This window comes from Dreissena polymorpha, chromosome 3 (assembly GCF_020536995.1).
Source record: "Dreissena polymorpha isolate Duluth1 chromosome 3, UMN_Dpol_1.0, whole genome shotgun sequence".
In the NCBI taxonomy this organism is placed as follows: domain Eukaryota; kingdom Metazoa; phylum Mollusca; class Bivalvia; order Myida; family Dreissenidae; genus Dreissena; species Dreissena polymorpha.
This window is the reverse complement of record NC_068357.1, coordinates 53,052,109-53,067,156: the sequence shown is the minus strand read 5'-3', so window position 1 is coordinate 53,067,156 and position 15,048 is coordinate 53,052,109. Positions and strand designations below refer to the sequence as shown.

At 37.0% G+C, this 15,048-nt stretch overlaps 1 protein-coding gene across 2 annotated transcripts in view; it reads left to right on the top strand.

The window, feature by feature from the left end:
* Window positions 1–15,048, top strand: part of LOC127874162 (TPR repeat-containing protein DDB_G0287407-like) — a 76,290-nt gene that overhangs the window by 35,106 nt on the left and 26,136 nt on the right. For both annotated transcript variants that reach the window (XM_052418353.1, XM_052418354.1), the window contains exons 4-11: window positions 10–119; window positions 4,805–4,938; window positions 5,357–5,487; window positions 5,887–5,979; window positions 8,290–8,445; window positions 9,696–9,832; window positions 11,314–11,425; window positions 13,263–13,370. In XM_052418353.1, the coding sequence (XP_052274313.1) occupies window positions 10–119; window positions 4,805–4,938; window positions 5,357–5,487; window positions 5,887–5,979; window positions 8,290–8,445; window positions 9,696–9,832; window positions 11,314–11,425; window positions 13,263–13,370 (981 nt within the window). The remainder of the gene's footprint in view (window positions 1–9; window positions 120–4,804; window positions 4,939–5,356; window positions 5,488–5,886; window positions 5,980–8,289; window positions 8,446–9,695; window positions 9,833–11,313; window positions 11,426–13,262; window positions 13,371–15,048) is intronic.

Genomic DNA, 15,048 nt, shown 5'->3' with positions numbered 1-15,048 from the left:
CCACTGCAGGGTTCCATCTACCCAGACCGGAGGGAGGCCTCAACCCAGGAGAAGATTCAGACCAGCATTGAGAACTGCTATCACCATAACAACATGCCCATCTTCCTCAACTTTACCAGGTACACTGCAACTGTTCACTGTAAGAACACAAAATATGAAAATTACAACTTCAGTCTCACCTGTTTATTGCTTGTTTCAGTGAGGGTGTTAGATGTGATTGTGCTTGTTTTAGTGCAGGCTTCCTGAAAAGTCCCCAAAAATGCCTGTCAACAGGACAGGCTGATGGAAAAGATAGCCTGTCCGGACAAAAATTAACCTGACCGAACAGCATGAGTTTATAATTGAATAATTAAGTAAAGTTTAACTCATATTTATTGCAATGTGCAGCCCGGGTATAAGTACGCTTGATAAAGTAAACCAAAACACTTGCGTGTTCTAGTAATTACAAAGTATGATGGACAACAGCTTTAAATTCTAGTCAGACTCAAAGGAAAATATATATTTCTATAGGGATCGGATGCATGTAATAGGCTATTTAATCAGATTTATGTCTGGGGGCAAGAAGGCCTCACATCAAAATGCTTAATTTACAAAGATTTTCTGGGTATTGAAAAATTTTAATTTACGAAGATTTTCAGGGAATTGAAAAGAATCGTATTTAACTCACATGTTTAACTCGCAGATTTCAACAAGTCTCTGCTCATGTGCATTCTTAGTTCCGAAGTAAACTGTGATGTTTCCATAATTCCGTTTAAATGTTAACAGTTTCGCTTCATATTGATTGTTTTGATATGGCACAGTTATATGTCAGACCAATGAAATGGACGTTGTCAAAAAAACAATAAAGGGAGAGCACTCTTTAAGAACTAGTGACGGGTTAGTGTTCTTAATGACAAAAAGGCTAGAAATTCACGAAAATAGTGATTTTAATGGGGGAGTTTTCGTTCTTTTGGCAAGTATTTGAATTTTCGGTGTTAAGTCATAATTTTTTTGCCTGTCACAAGGACCGGCGATATCAGAAACTTCGCCGAACCGTAAAGAATTTTGCCGGACAAGACCGGCGGTCCGGCCTTTTCAGGAAGCCTGTTAGTAAGGGTGTAATATGTAGTTGTCCTTGTTTTAATGATGGGTGTTAGATGTAACTGCGCTTGTTTCAGTGAGGGTGTAATATGTAATTGTCCTTGTTTCAGTAAGGGTGTTAAATGTGATTTTGCTTGTTTAGTGAGGGTGTAAGAATTGATTTTGCTTGTTTCAGTGAGATTGTTAGATGTGTTTGTCTTGATGTGATTGTCATTGTGTCAGTGAGGGTGTTAGATGTGATTGTGCTTGTTTGAGTGAGGGTGTTACACATGTATATGTATATGCCCTTGTTTCAGTAAGGCCTAGGGTCTTAGATGTGATTTTGATTGTTAAGTGAGGGCGTTAGATGTGATTGTTATTGTTTCAGTGAGGGTGTTAGGTGTGATTGTGCTTGTTTAGTAAGGGTGTTAATGTGTTTGTCATTGTTTTAGTTAGAGTGTTATATATGTCAGTGTTTTTGTTCACCTATAGGGGATGGTGGCGGGGCCTGTCCAAAGGGGAAAAACTCGTCGTTTTTTAGGAAAAGGGGAAAATTAAACATTCACTCTTTTATAAGAAATGATATTTATGCCCCCCTTCGAAGAAGAGGGGGTATATTGCTTTGCTCATGTCGGTCGGTCCGTCCGTCCACCAGGTGGTTGTCAGACGATAACTCAAGAACGCTTGGACCTACGATCATGAAACTTTATAGGTACATTGATCATGACTTGCAGATAACCCCTATTGATTTTGAGGTCACTAGGTCAAAGGTCAAGGTCACGGTGACCCGAAATAGTAAAATGGTTTCCGGATGATAACTCAAGAACGCATACGCCTAGGATCATGAAACTTCATTGGTAGATTGATCATGACTCGCAGATGACCCCTATTGATTTTGAGGTCACTAGGTCAAAGGTCAAGGTCGCGGTGACCCGAAATAGTAAAATGGTTTCCTGATGATAACTCAAGAACGCATACGCCTAGGATCATGAAACTTTATGGGTAGATTGATCATGACTCGCAGATGACCCCTTTTGATTTTGAGGTCACTAGGTCAAAGGTCAAGGTCACGGTGACCCTAAATAGTAAAATGATTTTCGGATGATAATTCAAGAACGCATATGCCTAGGATCATGAAACTTTACAGGTAGATTGATCATGACTTGCAGATGACCCCTATTGATTTTTAGGTCACTAGGTCAAAGGTCAAGGTCACGATGACCCGAAATAGTAAAATGATTTTCGGATGATAACTCAAGAACGCATATACCTAGGATCATGAAACTTCATAGGTAGATTGATCATGACTCGCAGATGACCCCTATTGATTTTGAGGTCACAAGGTCAAAGGTCAAGGTCACGGTGACCCGAAATAGTAAAATGATTTTCGGATGATAACTCAAGAACGCTTTTGCCTAGGATCATGACACTTCATAGGTACATTGATCGTGACTTGCAGATGACCCCTATTGATGTTCAGGTCACTAGGTCAAAGGTCAAGGTCACAGTGACAAAATTCGTATTCACACAATGGCTGCCAGTACAACGGACAGCCCATATGGGGGGCATGCATGTTTTACAAACAGCCCTTGTTATTATTTAAATACACATGTATGTTTGAATGTAACATTCACAGCTGAATGTCATTTTTCTTAAATATATATCAATGATTTTTAACCAGGTTTTCCGAAGGAAAAACTGGTTATTAGATTGGCGAATGTCGGCTGGCGGGCGGGCGGAACAAGCTTGTCCGGGCCATAACTTTGTCATTCATTGTGAGATATTAAAATTATTGGGCTAAAGAATTTCGTCGATATCTCCACGGTCAAGGTGACACTTTGAGTTTAAAGGTAAAAAAATGGCCATGAATGAGCTTGTCCAGGCCATAACTATGTCATTCATTGTGAGATTTTAAAATCATTTGGCACATCTGTTCACCATTTTGGACGGTGTGTCGGGCGAAAGAATTACGTCAATATCTCCAAGGTCAAGATTGCCACGACTAAAAATAGATTGATTTTGAAGCAATCAATAACAATGCACATTTTGAGTTGGTCTCCCTTTATCAGACTTTTTTTTACAAATTGAATTCAAGGTCACCACGACTAAAAATAGATTTAATCTTACACAAGGGGGTAAAAATGCACATTTTGAATTGTCTCCCTTTATCAGACTTTTTTTTTCAAATTGAAACCCTGGTTTTGTGACAATTTTGTCCCTTGTTTCAACATAAGTTTCAGACAGTTCAGCCTTAATGCACAGTCTTAGTTTTCCTAGTCATTTTGAGTCTACTTGGGATTTTTTTTAAATCGATAAAATGGCAAATTTGAGCATTTTTAATCAATAAAAATGGACCAAATCGGAAATGTTTTTATCAACAAATATTGACACAATATAGATACATCAGGCCTTTTCCCGGCCATTTTGGGGAAAAAATGCAATTCAATCGGGAAAAACTAATTTAATATAACTTTTTATAATAATTCAAAATCATATTACATATTACCATATTACTTTGTAAGTTGTTTTTGAAATAAATTTGAGATATATTTATCATTTGACAATTCTTAAAAAGACAAAAAAACTAATTATCTTTTGAAGGGGATTTTTTTTCAAAATTAGGGGAAAATATTTTCCCTTTTTAGGGGAATGGGGCCGAATATAGGCCCCAAAATTGCAATAAAAAAACACTGTATGTAATTGTTATTGTTTCAGTAAGGTTGCTAGATGTGATTGTGCTTGTTTAGTGAGGATGTAACTGCAGTGCTCCAGCTAGGCCTAAATTGAAGGGCGCCCCGCCCTGCCCCTGCCGAACCTCTGCCCTGCCCCTCCGAACCTCCTCCCTGCCCTTCCTAGGGCCCCCCCCCCCCCCCTGCCCTTCCAAAACAATTTTTGTTTTTACAAATGATAAATAATAAATCTCTTATTAAATTGTAATTAATTTATTCCTCATTGTAGACATTATATTTGAATGGTTTACTAATGGTTTAATAATTGGAATAATATATTCTAACAATTATTAATAACATATAAATTAACATGCAACAGGAAGCATTCCAGGAGCGCCCGGGCTTTCGTAAATGCCCATTTGACAAAATACTGCGGGTCCAAAGTGCCCTTTTGACAAAAAAGCCCCCCTGCCCTTTTCAAATTCTAGCTGGAGCACTGCAGTGTTAGATGTGATTGTGCTTTTTGTAGTGAGGGTGTTAGATATGAATGTCCTTGCTTTAGTGAGGGTGTTTGATGTAATTTTGCTTGTTTCAGTGAGAGTGTTAGATGTGATTGTGCTTGTTTCAGTGAGGGTGTTAGATGTGATTGTCCTTGTTTCAGTGAGGGTGTTAGATGTGATTGTCCTTGTTACAGTGAGGGTGTTAGATGTGATTGTCCTTGTTACAGTGAGGGTGTTAGATGTGATTGTCCTTTTTTTAGTTAGGGTGTTAGATGTGATTGTCCTTGTTACAGTGAGGGTGTTAGATGTGATTGTCCTTGTTACAGTGAGGGTGTTAGATGTGATTGTCCTTGATTCAGTGAGGGTGTAAGATGTGATTGTCCTTGTTTAAGTAAGGGTGTTATATGTAATTGTGGTTGTTTTAGTGAGTGTGTTATATGTGATTGCGCTTGTTTAAGTGAGTGTGTTATATGTGATTGCGCTTGTTTCAGCGAGGGTGTAATTTTGTAATTGTGCTTGTTTCAGTAATGTTTTTTGCTGGGTGCAAATGTAGTAATGTGTGATTCCCTGTTTCAGTGAGGGTGTTGGCTGGGTGCCCATGTGGGGGGAATGCCCTGATGAATACGTGGAGGAGTTTATCCAGGCGTATGGGCTGCTGCCAGAGGACATCCAGGTCATGTCTGGGGCCTACAGAGAGGACAATCATAACTGTATGTAAAACATGCTGTAATGAAGAAACAATTTAGCCTCACTCAGGGAAAAGGGGCTTCATGCATGTGCGTAAAGTGTCGTCCCAGAATAGCCAGTGCATTCCGCACAGGCTAATCAGGGACGACACTCTTGCCTGATCTTGATTTTTTTTCGTTAGATAAAAAAAAATCCATTTGAGTGGAAAGTGTTGTCCCTTATTTGAGACAACACTTTATGCACATGTTTTAGGCCATGTTTTCAAAGAACACAGATCAATTACTTATTTTTTTATTGAAGTATTTTTTGATGTCCGCTCTAATGTCAAGTAAGGTTTTGAAGTATCATGTCAGTGCCTCAAACACTTTTCTGATTTGAGTCAGCACCCTTTTTTGGCACAACCCAGGTAATATAAGTGTTCATAACACATTTGTGCTGCAGCCCTGTTCCTGATCCGCAGTGATGTGATCCTGGACAAGATTCCTGACTTGGAGAAGAAGTACTTCCTTCAGAGGACCTCCGCCTCGGACAAAATCAAACAGAACGGAGACATGGTCACACAGAAGTTTCCTGTGAGTAGTAATGGGGTCATACAATAGATATCGTGGCAAGGTAATGGAATGATGGCAGAATAGATGTGGAGAGCAGTCGAGTAATAGGGCTGTGTTAGTGGTATAGAAATGTACATTATAGTGGAATAATAGTGTACTAAAGATGGAGATATTTGTTGTGGAGTGATAGTTTAGTAATAATTGAAAGACTACATTAGTTTATATAGAAAGCATTAATTCTTGTTCAGAAAATACTTTGAAATTGCTCATATTTGGATTTAGAAAAGTCTGAAATACCAATGTAAATTAAATCATGAACTGATTGCAAACAGCTGATGAAATAAGATTTTCTTATCCCCAGAACAAGAATGTGATCAGCTTAGTTGTATTTTCATTCAATATCTCTTTGACTGCTTTCAGCCTGCGCGTTTGATCAAGTACAACTGCAAGTACATGGGTCTGGACGCCAGGAAACATGCCAAGCTGGCTTTCCAGGACTCCCTCGGACCTACTGTAAGAAAATATTAGATTAAAAAAACTTAAATAGGTATGGATTCTAAGACCAAAATGGAACTGATGAATTTGTTTATAGTTATTTAAAAAAAAAAATTATATGAGCCTTCCCCTCTCCTTCCCTCTTTCTCTTATTATCAGCAGGTAAGAATGAAAAAGATCCCCAATTAAAAGCAACAACTGCTTTTCTCATAATTCTAATTATTGATTTGATCGGCCATAAATAAATAATACAAAACTTAAAGACACATATAACATTTAATGGACATTAACTTAATTATTTATCAGGCAATTATTTAATCAAAGTACTGACAGTACTGGTGTGACGATGCTTTTGAAGAGGATGGATATAAAAGCATCAATTTAAGTTTATCTACATCATCAAAATTGTGTATGTGGGTAGGAAAATTTTGGGTACGAAACAAAAATGGGTACGAAAATTGTGGGTACAAAAATTATGCCAAATAAAATTGGTTAAAAAAAAAATTGGGTACGAAAAAAACTTTGGGAACGAAAAAAAAATTGGGTACGAAAAAAAATGGGTACAAAAAATTTTGGGTAAGAAAAAAAATTTGGGGTACGGGGAAGTAGTACTTGTGGGGTAGTTGACCCATTCAGCGAAACTGGGAGGCGGGTTACATTCTCGATCAAATATAACAAAAATATCTTCAAAAAGATATTCGACGTGTATTTTCTGTACCATTTATCTTAAAAAACGTTCTGTTACAGTAAAACGTTTGTGGGTTATAACATTACGTTTCAGCAGATATATTCAATACTTGACATGATCTTTAATTACACCATCCTCTTTAATTTCACATTTATATCATAGCAAACTTTAGATTTCGTTGTTTTCTTTCCTAATTTAATGATGTCATGTGTACGGACGTGATTTCACATAATTTTTATCTTTTGATATTTTTTTTTCTCTAATTCAATAAGCTTAGGCATGTTTGTTCGTTAATTAATACTAATTAATTAATTGTATTAAGCAATAATTGCATGATGATTCCCGAAAGTAGGTATGAGCACATAGTCGTAAGAGCACTTGAATACATGAACACATGGTAAGGTTGACTAAATCTCCGCGATATGACCTAATATGTGTTTAAAACGGCAAACAATATCCAACAAAGGAATGAATTATCAAACGTAGTATGTGCACTGATGTGGCTCTGTAATTTCTGTTTGAAAAGTTTATTAAATATGCAAAATGAGAAAGCACGCATAAGAGCAAGTTTCATAGATATTATAGGGCTACATTGTATTATGCTATTTATATACCATACTTGCTACAACGTTTACAAATGGCAGGTTTGAAATATTTTGTTTTCTTTACACTCGTAATCGCGGTAAAAGTAAATTATACACGTTTTCATTCGCAATTTATTTACAGAATCACTAAAAATGTCAATTACAATACAGAAAATGCATAGTTGTTTCATTTATCTATAAACATATAATGGACTGAATATAACTGATTTAAAATTAACGTTTTCAAACTATTATTAAATCTTTTTCCCAGAATATGCTGTGCTATTTATAGCTGAGCTTCTGTTACCTTTACCAATGATAATCAGCGAGGTATGCCGATAAGAAAAATGGAGCTATCTCAATCGGACTGGCTCGGCCTTTTACATAGGTCGCCATTGTGAAGAATTTTTTCATGGTATGATAACTTAGGCGAGCTGCTTCGCAGCATCGTCAAAAACGTACCACAAATCTGTTCCATGTGGAGACAATTACCACTTGTGATACACATGTCCCTAGCTTGAAGACCAAGGTTACGCATAGAGGGGCTAGGCATGTTGCCTACTTGTATCTAGTTTTCTATTAAATTACTGTTAGTATTTATCTCTTCGGGTTATGTACTTCTGGGCAATGGTAAGGCTTGGCAACCTTCTCTTTTCAGTTGATTTCCACCGTTTTAACTGAAGATTTTCCCATGAAGGATGTTTCTATATGTCAGATTTTGTTAGAATGCAACTTAATATTGGAGAGTAAGAAGAAGGATTTAACGATTACTAGGAGGGTTTGATAATTACTAGGGGGGTTTGAAAGTTACCAGGAGGGTTTGAAAATTACTGGGAGGTTTTTACCAGGAGGGTTTGAAGTAACTAGGAGGGTTTGAACATGTGCAGGAGGGTTTGAAAATTACTAGGAGGGTTTGAAAGTTACAAGAAGGGTTTGAAAGTTACCAGGAGGGTTTGAAAGTAAGAGGTTAACTCGAATACTTAATTATGATGTCTGAAAAACTTTAAAAATCATGGGTTAATGTTGAACCACCAATAACTATTTGTCATTTAATAGATACTGGACTTCTGCAAGCAGCGTATCCTGTTTGACTTCTGTGGGGAGCAGCCCCAGTCGTTCAACAAGCAGGACAACCAGGTCTCTCTGGAACACGAGACCTTCAAGACGCAGAAGGCCGCCTGCGTCATTGGACGAGAGGACATCATCAAGAAAGTACAGATTTACTTATTGCGGAATAATGCTTGATGATAATTTTACCTTGTCTGTGAACACGCGTCTGATGATTGAATGTAACAGACTGAATAATTTCGAGTATATGACATTTAATATGAATTTCCCAATAATACTGCAAATTTTTTCTCATTTAATTTTTGTGTATAAATAAAAGAAGGCAATTACCCACACTTTACAAGTTTTTGGAAAATGACAGCAAATTTTAGAAAAAAGTATTAAAGGGGCCTTTTCACAGATGTTTAGAAGTTTGTCATAAAACGCTTTATATTAATAAATGTAAACATTAGATATAAAAAGCTCCAGTAAAAAATCAAGACTAAAATCAAAAAAAGAAAAAAAGGTAACCCTCAGTAGGGCTCGAACCACTGACTGCTGAAGTCCTGGAGTAAAAAGTCTACCAATTAGACCACTCAGCCATCCTTCCGGATACAATGCTATTTGTATTTTACACTTTATATAAGCAATCCTTGTAGCTTAACAAAATATAACGACAACAACAGAACTCTCCAAATTATTAATTTGTTTCGTGTTTTTAAATCGTTAAAAGATGCATATAATGAATATTTTAGAGCATGGAAAATGTTCAGTATTACTGTTTTCTCACAAATAACATAACAAAAACAAAAATGTGCGAATCTGAAACAACTTTTTTCAATTTTGTCAATTAACCCAAACGTGAAAAGGCCTTTAATACAATAAGACAGTATTTTTTAACTTGATAATCTTTTTAAAAAATGATGTGTAATTGGCCAAGATTTACCGCCGATAAGCAACAATTGAAACATTGGATAGGAATTTGACTATGAGGGCTTGGCAAAAGATGATAATTTTTTTTATGGCAGTGCTGTAAAATAGCATATTTCAAATTTTGATTTTTGATACAAACCCCTCGCTGAAATAACAGAATTTATTAATGAAATAAATGAACCAAAATCGAAATGAAGACTACTTATTAGTTTTGTTCAGGAATGTACTCGATTTTTACTGAAAAAAAACACACGCATATTATCTGCAGATACCAACCCAGCTAACCAAATTCGAATTAAAAAAATCGCATACCATTTAAACTTTCGTTATTGAATGTAACTATTAGTGGCGAATAAAATGGTTCAGCGTTGTTTGTATGTCTGTATTTGTTTGGTAATTCCAGAAATGTAGAGATCTGGGTTGTAACTACTTGGGTCACTCGCCTCTATGTTTTCTTTACAAGGTTGTTACCTTCTTTGCAGATAGAGGAGTACATTTTCAATGGAGACAAGGATGTGCCACTCATGTTGCTAGGTGACCCAGGGCTCGGCAAGTCGTCTGTCATGTGCAAGGTGGCAGAACAGCTCACGCAGAGGGCGAAGAACGGACAACTGAAAAGGTAGGGAAATGTTTGGGTACTTTGACTACAGATTATTTTGACTACCATGTTATAACATGGGGATAGCATAAAGTAAAATTGCAATTGAGTGGTTTAGGGTATTCATGTAAGGAGCCGTATGTCAAATGTTTGAATCTTGCTCCCAATTGCCTTCTGAGAAGCAAGTTAAAATGAAAATGACTCATGGCATTCCTGCCAAGCACATGCAATAAAACATAGCTATTTTGACTGTGAAAACTGGCCAACCTTTGATACCTGGAGTAAAGCATAGCTATTGGGACTGTGAAAACTGGCTTTCCCTTGATATCTGGAATATAGCATAGCTATTGGGACTGTGAAAACTGGCTTGCCCTTGATTGCATAATTGTGAGAAATTCTCATTTATAAGCTCGGCTGTTTTCGGAGAAAACCCGAGGTATTGTCATAGCCAGCTCATAGTGTCGTCAGCCCTCCGCGTCGTGCTAAAACCTTAACATTTTGTTAACCTTTTGAACATTGGTTCTAAAATGAAAGTGCTTCCACCTACAACATTGAAACTTCATATGTAGCTGCACCTTGATGAGTTTTACACTCCACACCCATTTTTGGGTCACTAGGTCAAAGGTCAAAGTCACTGTGACCTCTTAAAAAAAAAAAAATTCTGACAAGCTTTCATTTATTATCCCCCGCCATAGGCGGAGGGATATTGCTTTGGCATTGTCAGTCCGTCCGTCTGTCTTTCCGTCTGCCCGTCCGGCACTTTTGTGTCCCGAGCCATATCTTAGAAGTGCTTTGGCGGATTTCATTGAAACTTGGTATGAGTATATATATGGATAAGAGGATGATACATGCCAAATGGCATTATACACCATCAGATAATAACATCTGATAATAACAGAGTTATGGCCCTTTGTATTTTGAACAAATGTTTTTTGTGTGTGTCCGGAGCCATATCTTGGAAGTGCTTTGATGGATTTCATTGAAACTTGTTATGAGTATATATATGGATAAGAGGATGGTGCACGTTGGCATTGTCCATCTGTCCAGAAATTTTTGTATAATGGCGGGGGATATCAATGCAACAAATTTGCTTGTTCAAAACTGCACCCGCAGCCGAGCGTTGGCAACCGTTATGAGATGCTCTTGCTTAGATTCTTTAGAGTCTTTGCCATATTCAAAGGTAAATGTTCGCCAGTTATATCACTGCACTCAGTTTACTTTCATTACTCTGGGTACGATTTTCCTGGGTAAGCTGGATATTTACTACAACATGCACATACTTGTGCCAGTAACTTACAACCAACAACTGCCCAATGTGATTATGAGTTAAGTTAAGAATGACCTGAGAAGTAATAAATCCTCACACAAATTATTTGGCTGGATGGGTAATAGTACCCGCATTCCTAGAATTTGCGGTCCAGTGCTCTGGAAACTGAGCTAGCCAGATCATCAATTATGGACATGTAGTTTCACAGTGAATAAGCCCACGATTTCCCCCACAGATCTGACGGTAGAAGCTGGCATGTGTTCTATCACTTTGTTGGTGCCATCCCAGGATCAACAATTGTAGAGCCACTGCTGAAACGCCTACTGAGGAGTATGGACTTCATAACGGTATGAAATGTTTGCCCTATTTAACAGAGCAATTATCAATTTGTTTTAAGTTTCTAAAAAAAAAGAACTGAAGCCCAAAGCTGTTTTACTGGCCCAAAGTTGTGTTGCACAGCACATCAAAATGCCAATACAGTGTAAGAGTGTTTTATCAGCTTAAAGCAAGTATATAGGATCTTAATAATATTTTTAACAGAAAAAAAATGATGAGTGAAAACTAGCAGAACATCTATGAAAGAAGAATGTAAAATTTAAAAAAAATATACACAGTTCACAATTTATTATGCCCCCTTCGAAGTAGAGGGGGTATATTGTTTTGCACATGTCGGTTGGTCGGTCCGTCCGTCCGTCAGTCGGTCCGTCCACCAGATGGTTTCCGGATGATAACTCAAGAACGTTTAGGCCTAGGATCATGAAACTTCATAGGTACATTGATCATGACTGGCAGATGACCCCTATTGATTTTCAGGTCACTAGGTCAAAGGTCAAGGTCACAGTGACTCGAAATAGTAAAATGGTTTCCGGATGATAACTCAAGAATGCTTAGGCCTAGGATCATGAAACTTCATAGGTACCAGGGGTTTTTTTTGGCCCGATTTTATAGCTGAAATTCGGCTATGTTCCCAATCCCAAAAAGTATACTTTTTTCCCAAAATGTGGCAAAAAATTCCCAGTTTCCAAAAAAAAAAAATTTTTTTTTTTTTTAGAAAGAAATGTCTTATGCGTATTTTATCTAAATTTTAATTCAATTACATCTAAAAAAGTATTTTATGATTTTGTTCTTTTAATTTTAATGATTATAAAGTGTTATATCAAATTTATTATTTCCCTAAATAGTGGACTTTTCGTGTGGAAAAAAAGGCTAATAAATTAATTTTCCCAATTTCATGAAAATGCCGATAAAATTCCCAATTCCAAAGCCATGGGCTATCTTCCCAAAAAGTGGGAAAAAAACCTGGGTACATTGATCATGACTGGCAGATGACCCCTATTGATTTTAAGGTCACTAGGTCAAAGGTCAAGGTCACAGTGACACGAAATAGTAAAATGGTTTCCGGATGATAACTCAAGAATGCTTACGCCTAGGATCATGAAACTTCATAGGAATATTAATCATGACTGGCAGATGACCCCTATTGATTTTCAGGTCACTAGGTCAAAGGTCAAGGTTACAGTAACTCGAAACAGTAAAATGGTTTCAGGATGATAACTCAAGAATGCTTATGCTTAGGATCATGAAACTTCATAGGTTCATTGATAATGACTAGCAGATGACCCCTTTTGATTGTCAGATCACTAGGTCAAAGGTCAAGGTCACAGTGACTCGAAATAGTAAAATGGTTTCCGGATGATAACTCAAGAATGCTTACGCCTAGGATCATGAAACTTCATAGGTACATTGATCATGACTGGCAGATGACCCCTATTAATTTTCAGGTCACTAGGTCAAAGGTCAAGGTCACAGTGACTCGAAACAGTGAAATGGTTTCCTGATGATAACTCAATAATAATTAGGCCTAGGATCATGAAACTTCATAGGTACATTGATCATGACTGGCAGATGACCCCTATTGATTTTCAGGTCACTAGGTCAAAGGTCAAGGTCACAGTGACAAAAAATATATTCACACAATGGCTTCCACTACAACTGACAGCCCATATGGGGGGCATGCATGTTTTACAAACAGCCCTTGTTTAGGTTTGTCTTTCATTAAAGTCAAACTAGGCCTCTTTAATACAGGCCGAATATTATAACTGGGCTTATGATTTTAAGTAGTTATTACATCAAGCAAATGTGAAAAGGTGCTATAAAATGTAGCCCCCATCTTGTTTATGTCAGGACTCGAACATACCCAAGGATGTGAATGCGGCGGCCCAGCAGGTGTGCAGCATGCTGTCCAACCCCAACACCCAGCCGCTCATTGTGATGGTGGACGCCATCAACCAGGTGACTCAAGTCTCACAACCCTTCGTAGAAAGGTTGACCTGTACATTAGCTCCACTTGTGTCAGTCTGTAGAGTAGTGTCTTAGTTTGTATTTGATAAGATTTAGATTGATATGTGTCAAGTTGTGTTGAGCTCGAGTTGTTTCTAAGCTCCAGTTGTATTAAGGCTCAAGTTTTGATTAAGTTTGAGAGTGAGGTGTGTTGAGCTTGTGTTTAGTCTGAGCTCAAGTTTTATTCAGGCTCAAGTTCTGATTTAGCTGCTGTTATGTCTTAGCTTAAGCTTTGTCTAGGCTTATTTATGCCTTGCCTAATATTGCATCTATACCAGAGTGTCTTAACTTCTTTAGTTAAGGCTTAATTCAAGTTGTGTTTCAGCTTAAAATGTTTCTTAGCTAAGGTTGTGTCTTAGTTCAAGTTTTGTCTTAGCTCAGTTTGTGTCTTAGCACAGGTTGTGTCTTAGCTCAAGTTGTGCCTTAACTGAAACTGTGTCTTAGCTAAAGTTTTGTCTGGGCGAGATTTGCTTCTTGTCTAAAAAATATGTCTTAGTGCAAGTTTTGTCTTAGCTCAGGTGGTGAAGAACTTTAGAGAAACATTTAGACTTTGAGTTTCATCCACATGTCTAGAGATGTATTAGTTGTAATAGTGTTTAGAAACATAATTCAATTAGAATTTAGAGTGATTTAACATTTTTAAGAGTACAAACTTTTCATATTTGTATCTCTATCTTTGAGATTTCTTTCAGCATGAAGACTTGTGTGTATTTCATCAAACTTAACTTTTACAAGTATGTGCTCATCATATCAACTTGTTCTGAAAATCACACAGAACTGATTTAAGGCCAGTTTTGCTTCCATTCAAAACTAAACATCAACCATATTTTCTTCTTTAAAAGCCCACAAAATGTACCTCAGATTTTCATTAGAGAACTTGGGACCCATCTTATAAGAACTCCCTAAAAATAGATGTCAATTTTTTTAGAGAATTTGAGTGTAAATGGATTAATACAGTGATAAGGCAGTTTAAAGTCACATAGAATATATGGACTGGTAGAAGATATTGTATAAACAGTAAGAGAGGATAATGCATAACCTTTTATGTTTCAGCATAGGTTACTGGACAATTAACTGTTACCAAAAATTGCTTTAGTAGTACATACACTTTGGTTGTCCAACCCTGTAGAGACAATCAGAGTGTTCACAGGGTTATGCATAACCTTTTATTTCTTCAGAGGTCCAAGTCATGTGACTGTTTCTGAAAATATAAACTGCAATCACTCCAAAAGTACGTAAGATTTGATTATGAAAAGTGGCATACACGCGAAGGTAAATCTAAGCTTTATGTCTGGTAAGTGTTTATAAAAAAGCAAGAGAAACAAAAATAAACTGTAATATTGCGGTGAGAAATTCCCATGGTGATTTGATTACAAACATTACAAATTTGCATATTTTCTCAAGCCAAAATATGAGTGTAAAGCTAAGTTGTTAAAAAATGGTTAGTTTATGGGAGGATTTTTTTTAAGTAAGAGACTCCTTTATTGCTTTCCATTGTGTCAAAGCCTTGATTGTAATTTTTTAAGCTCATCTATTTTTTTGGAAAAGAAAAAAGCTTAAGTCATCACCTGAGCGTCTTCGTTGGCGTCCGGTTAAGATTTGTGTTTAGTTCCACTTTTCTCATTAAGTA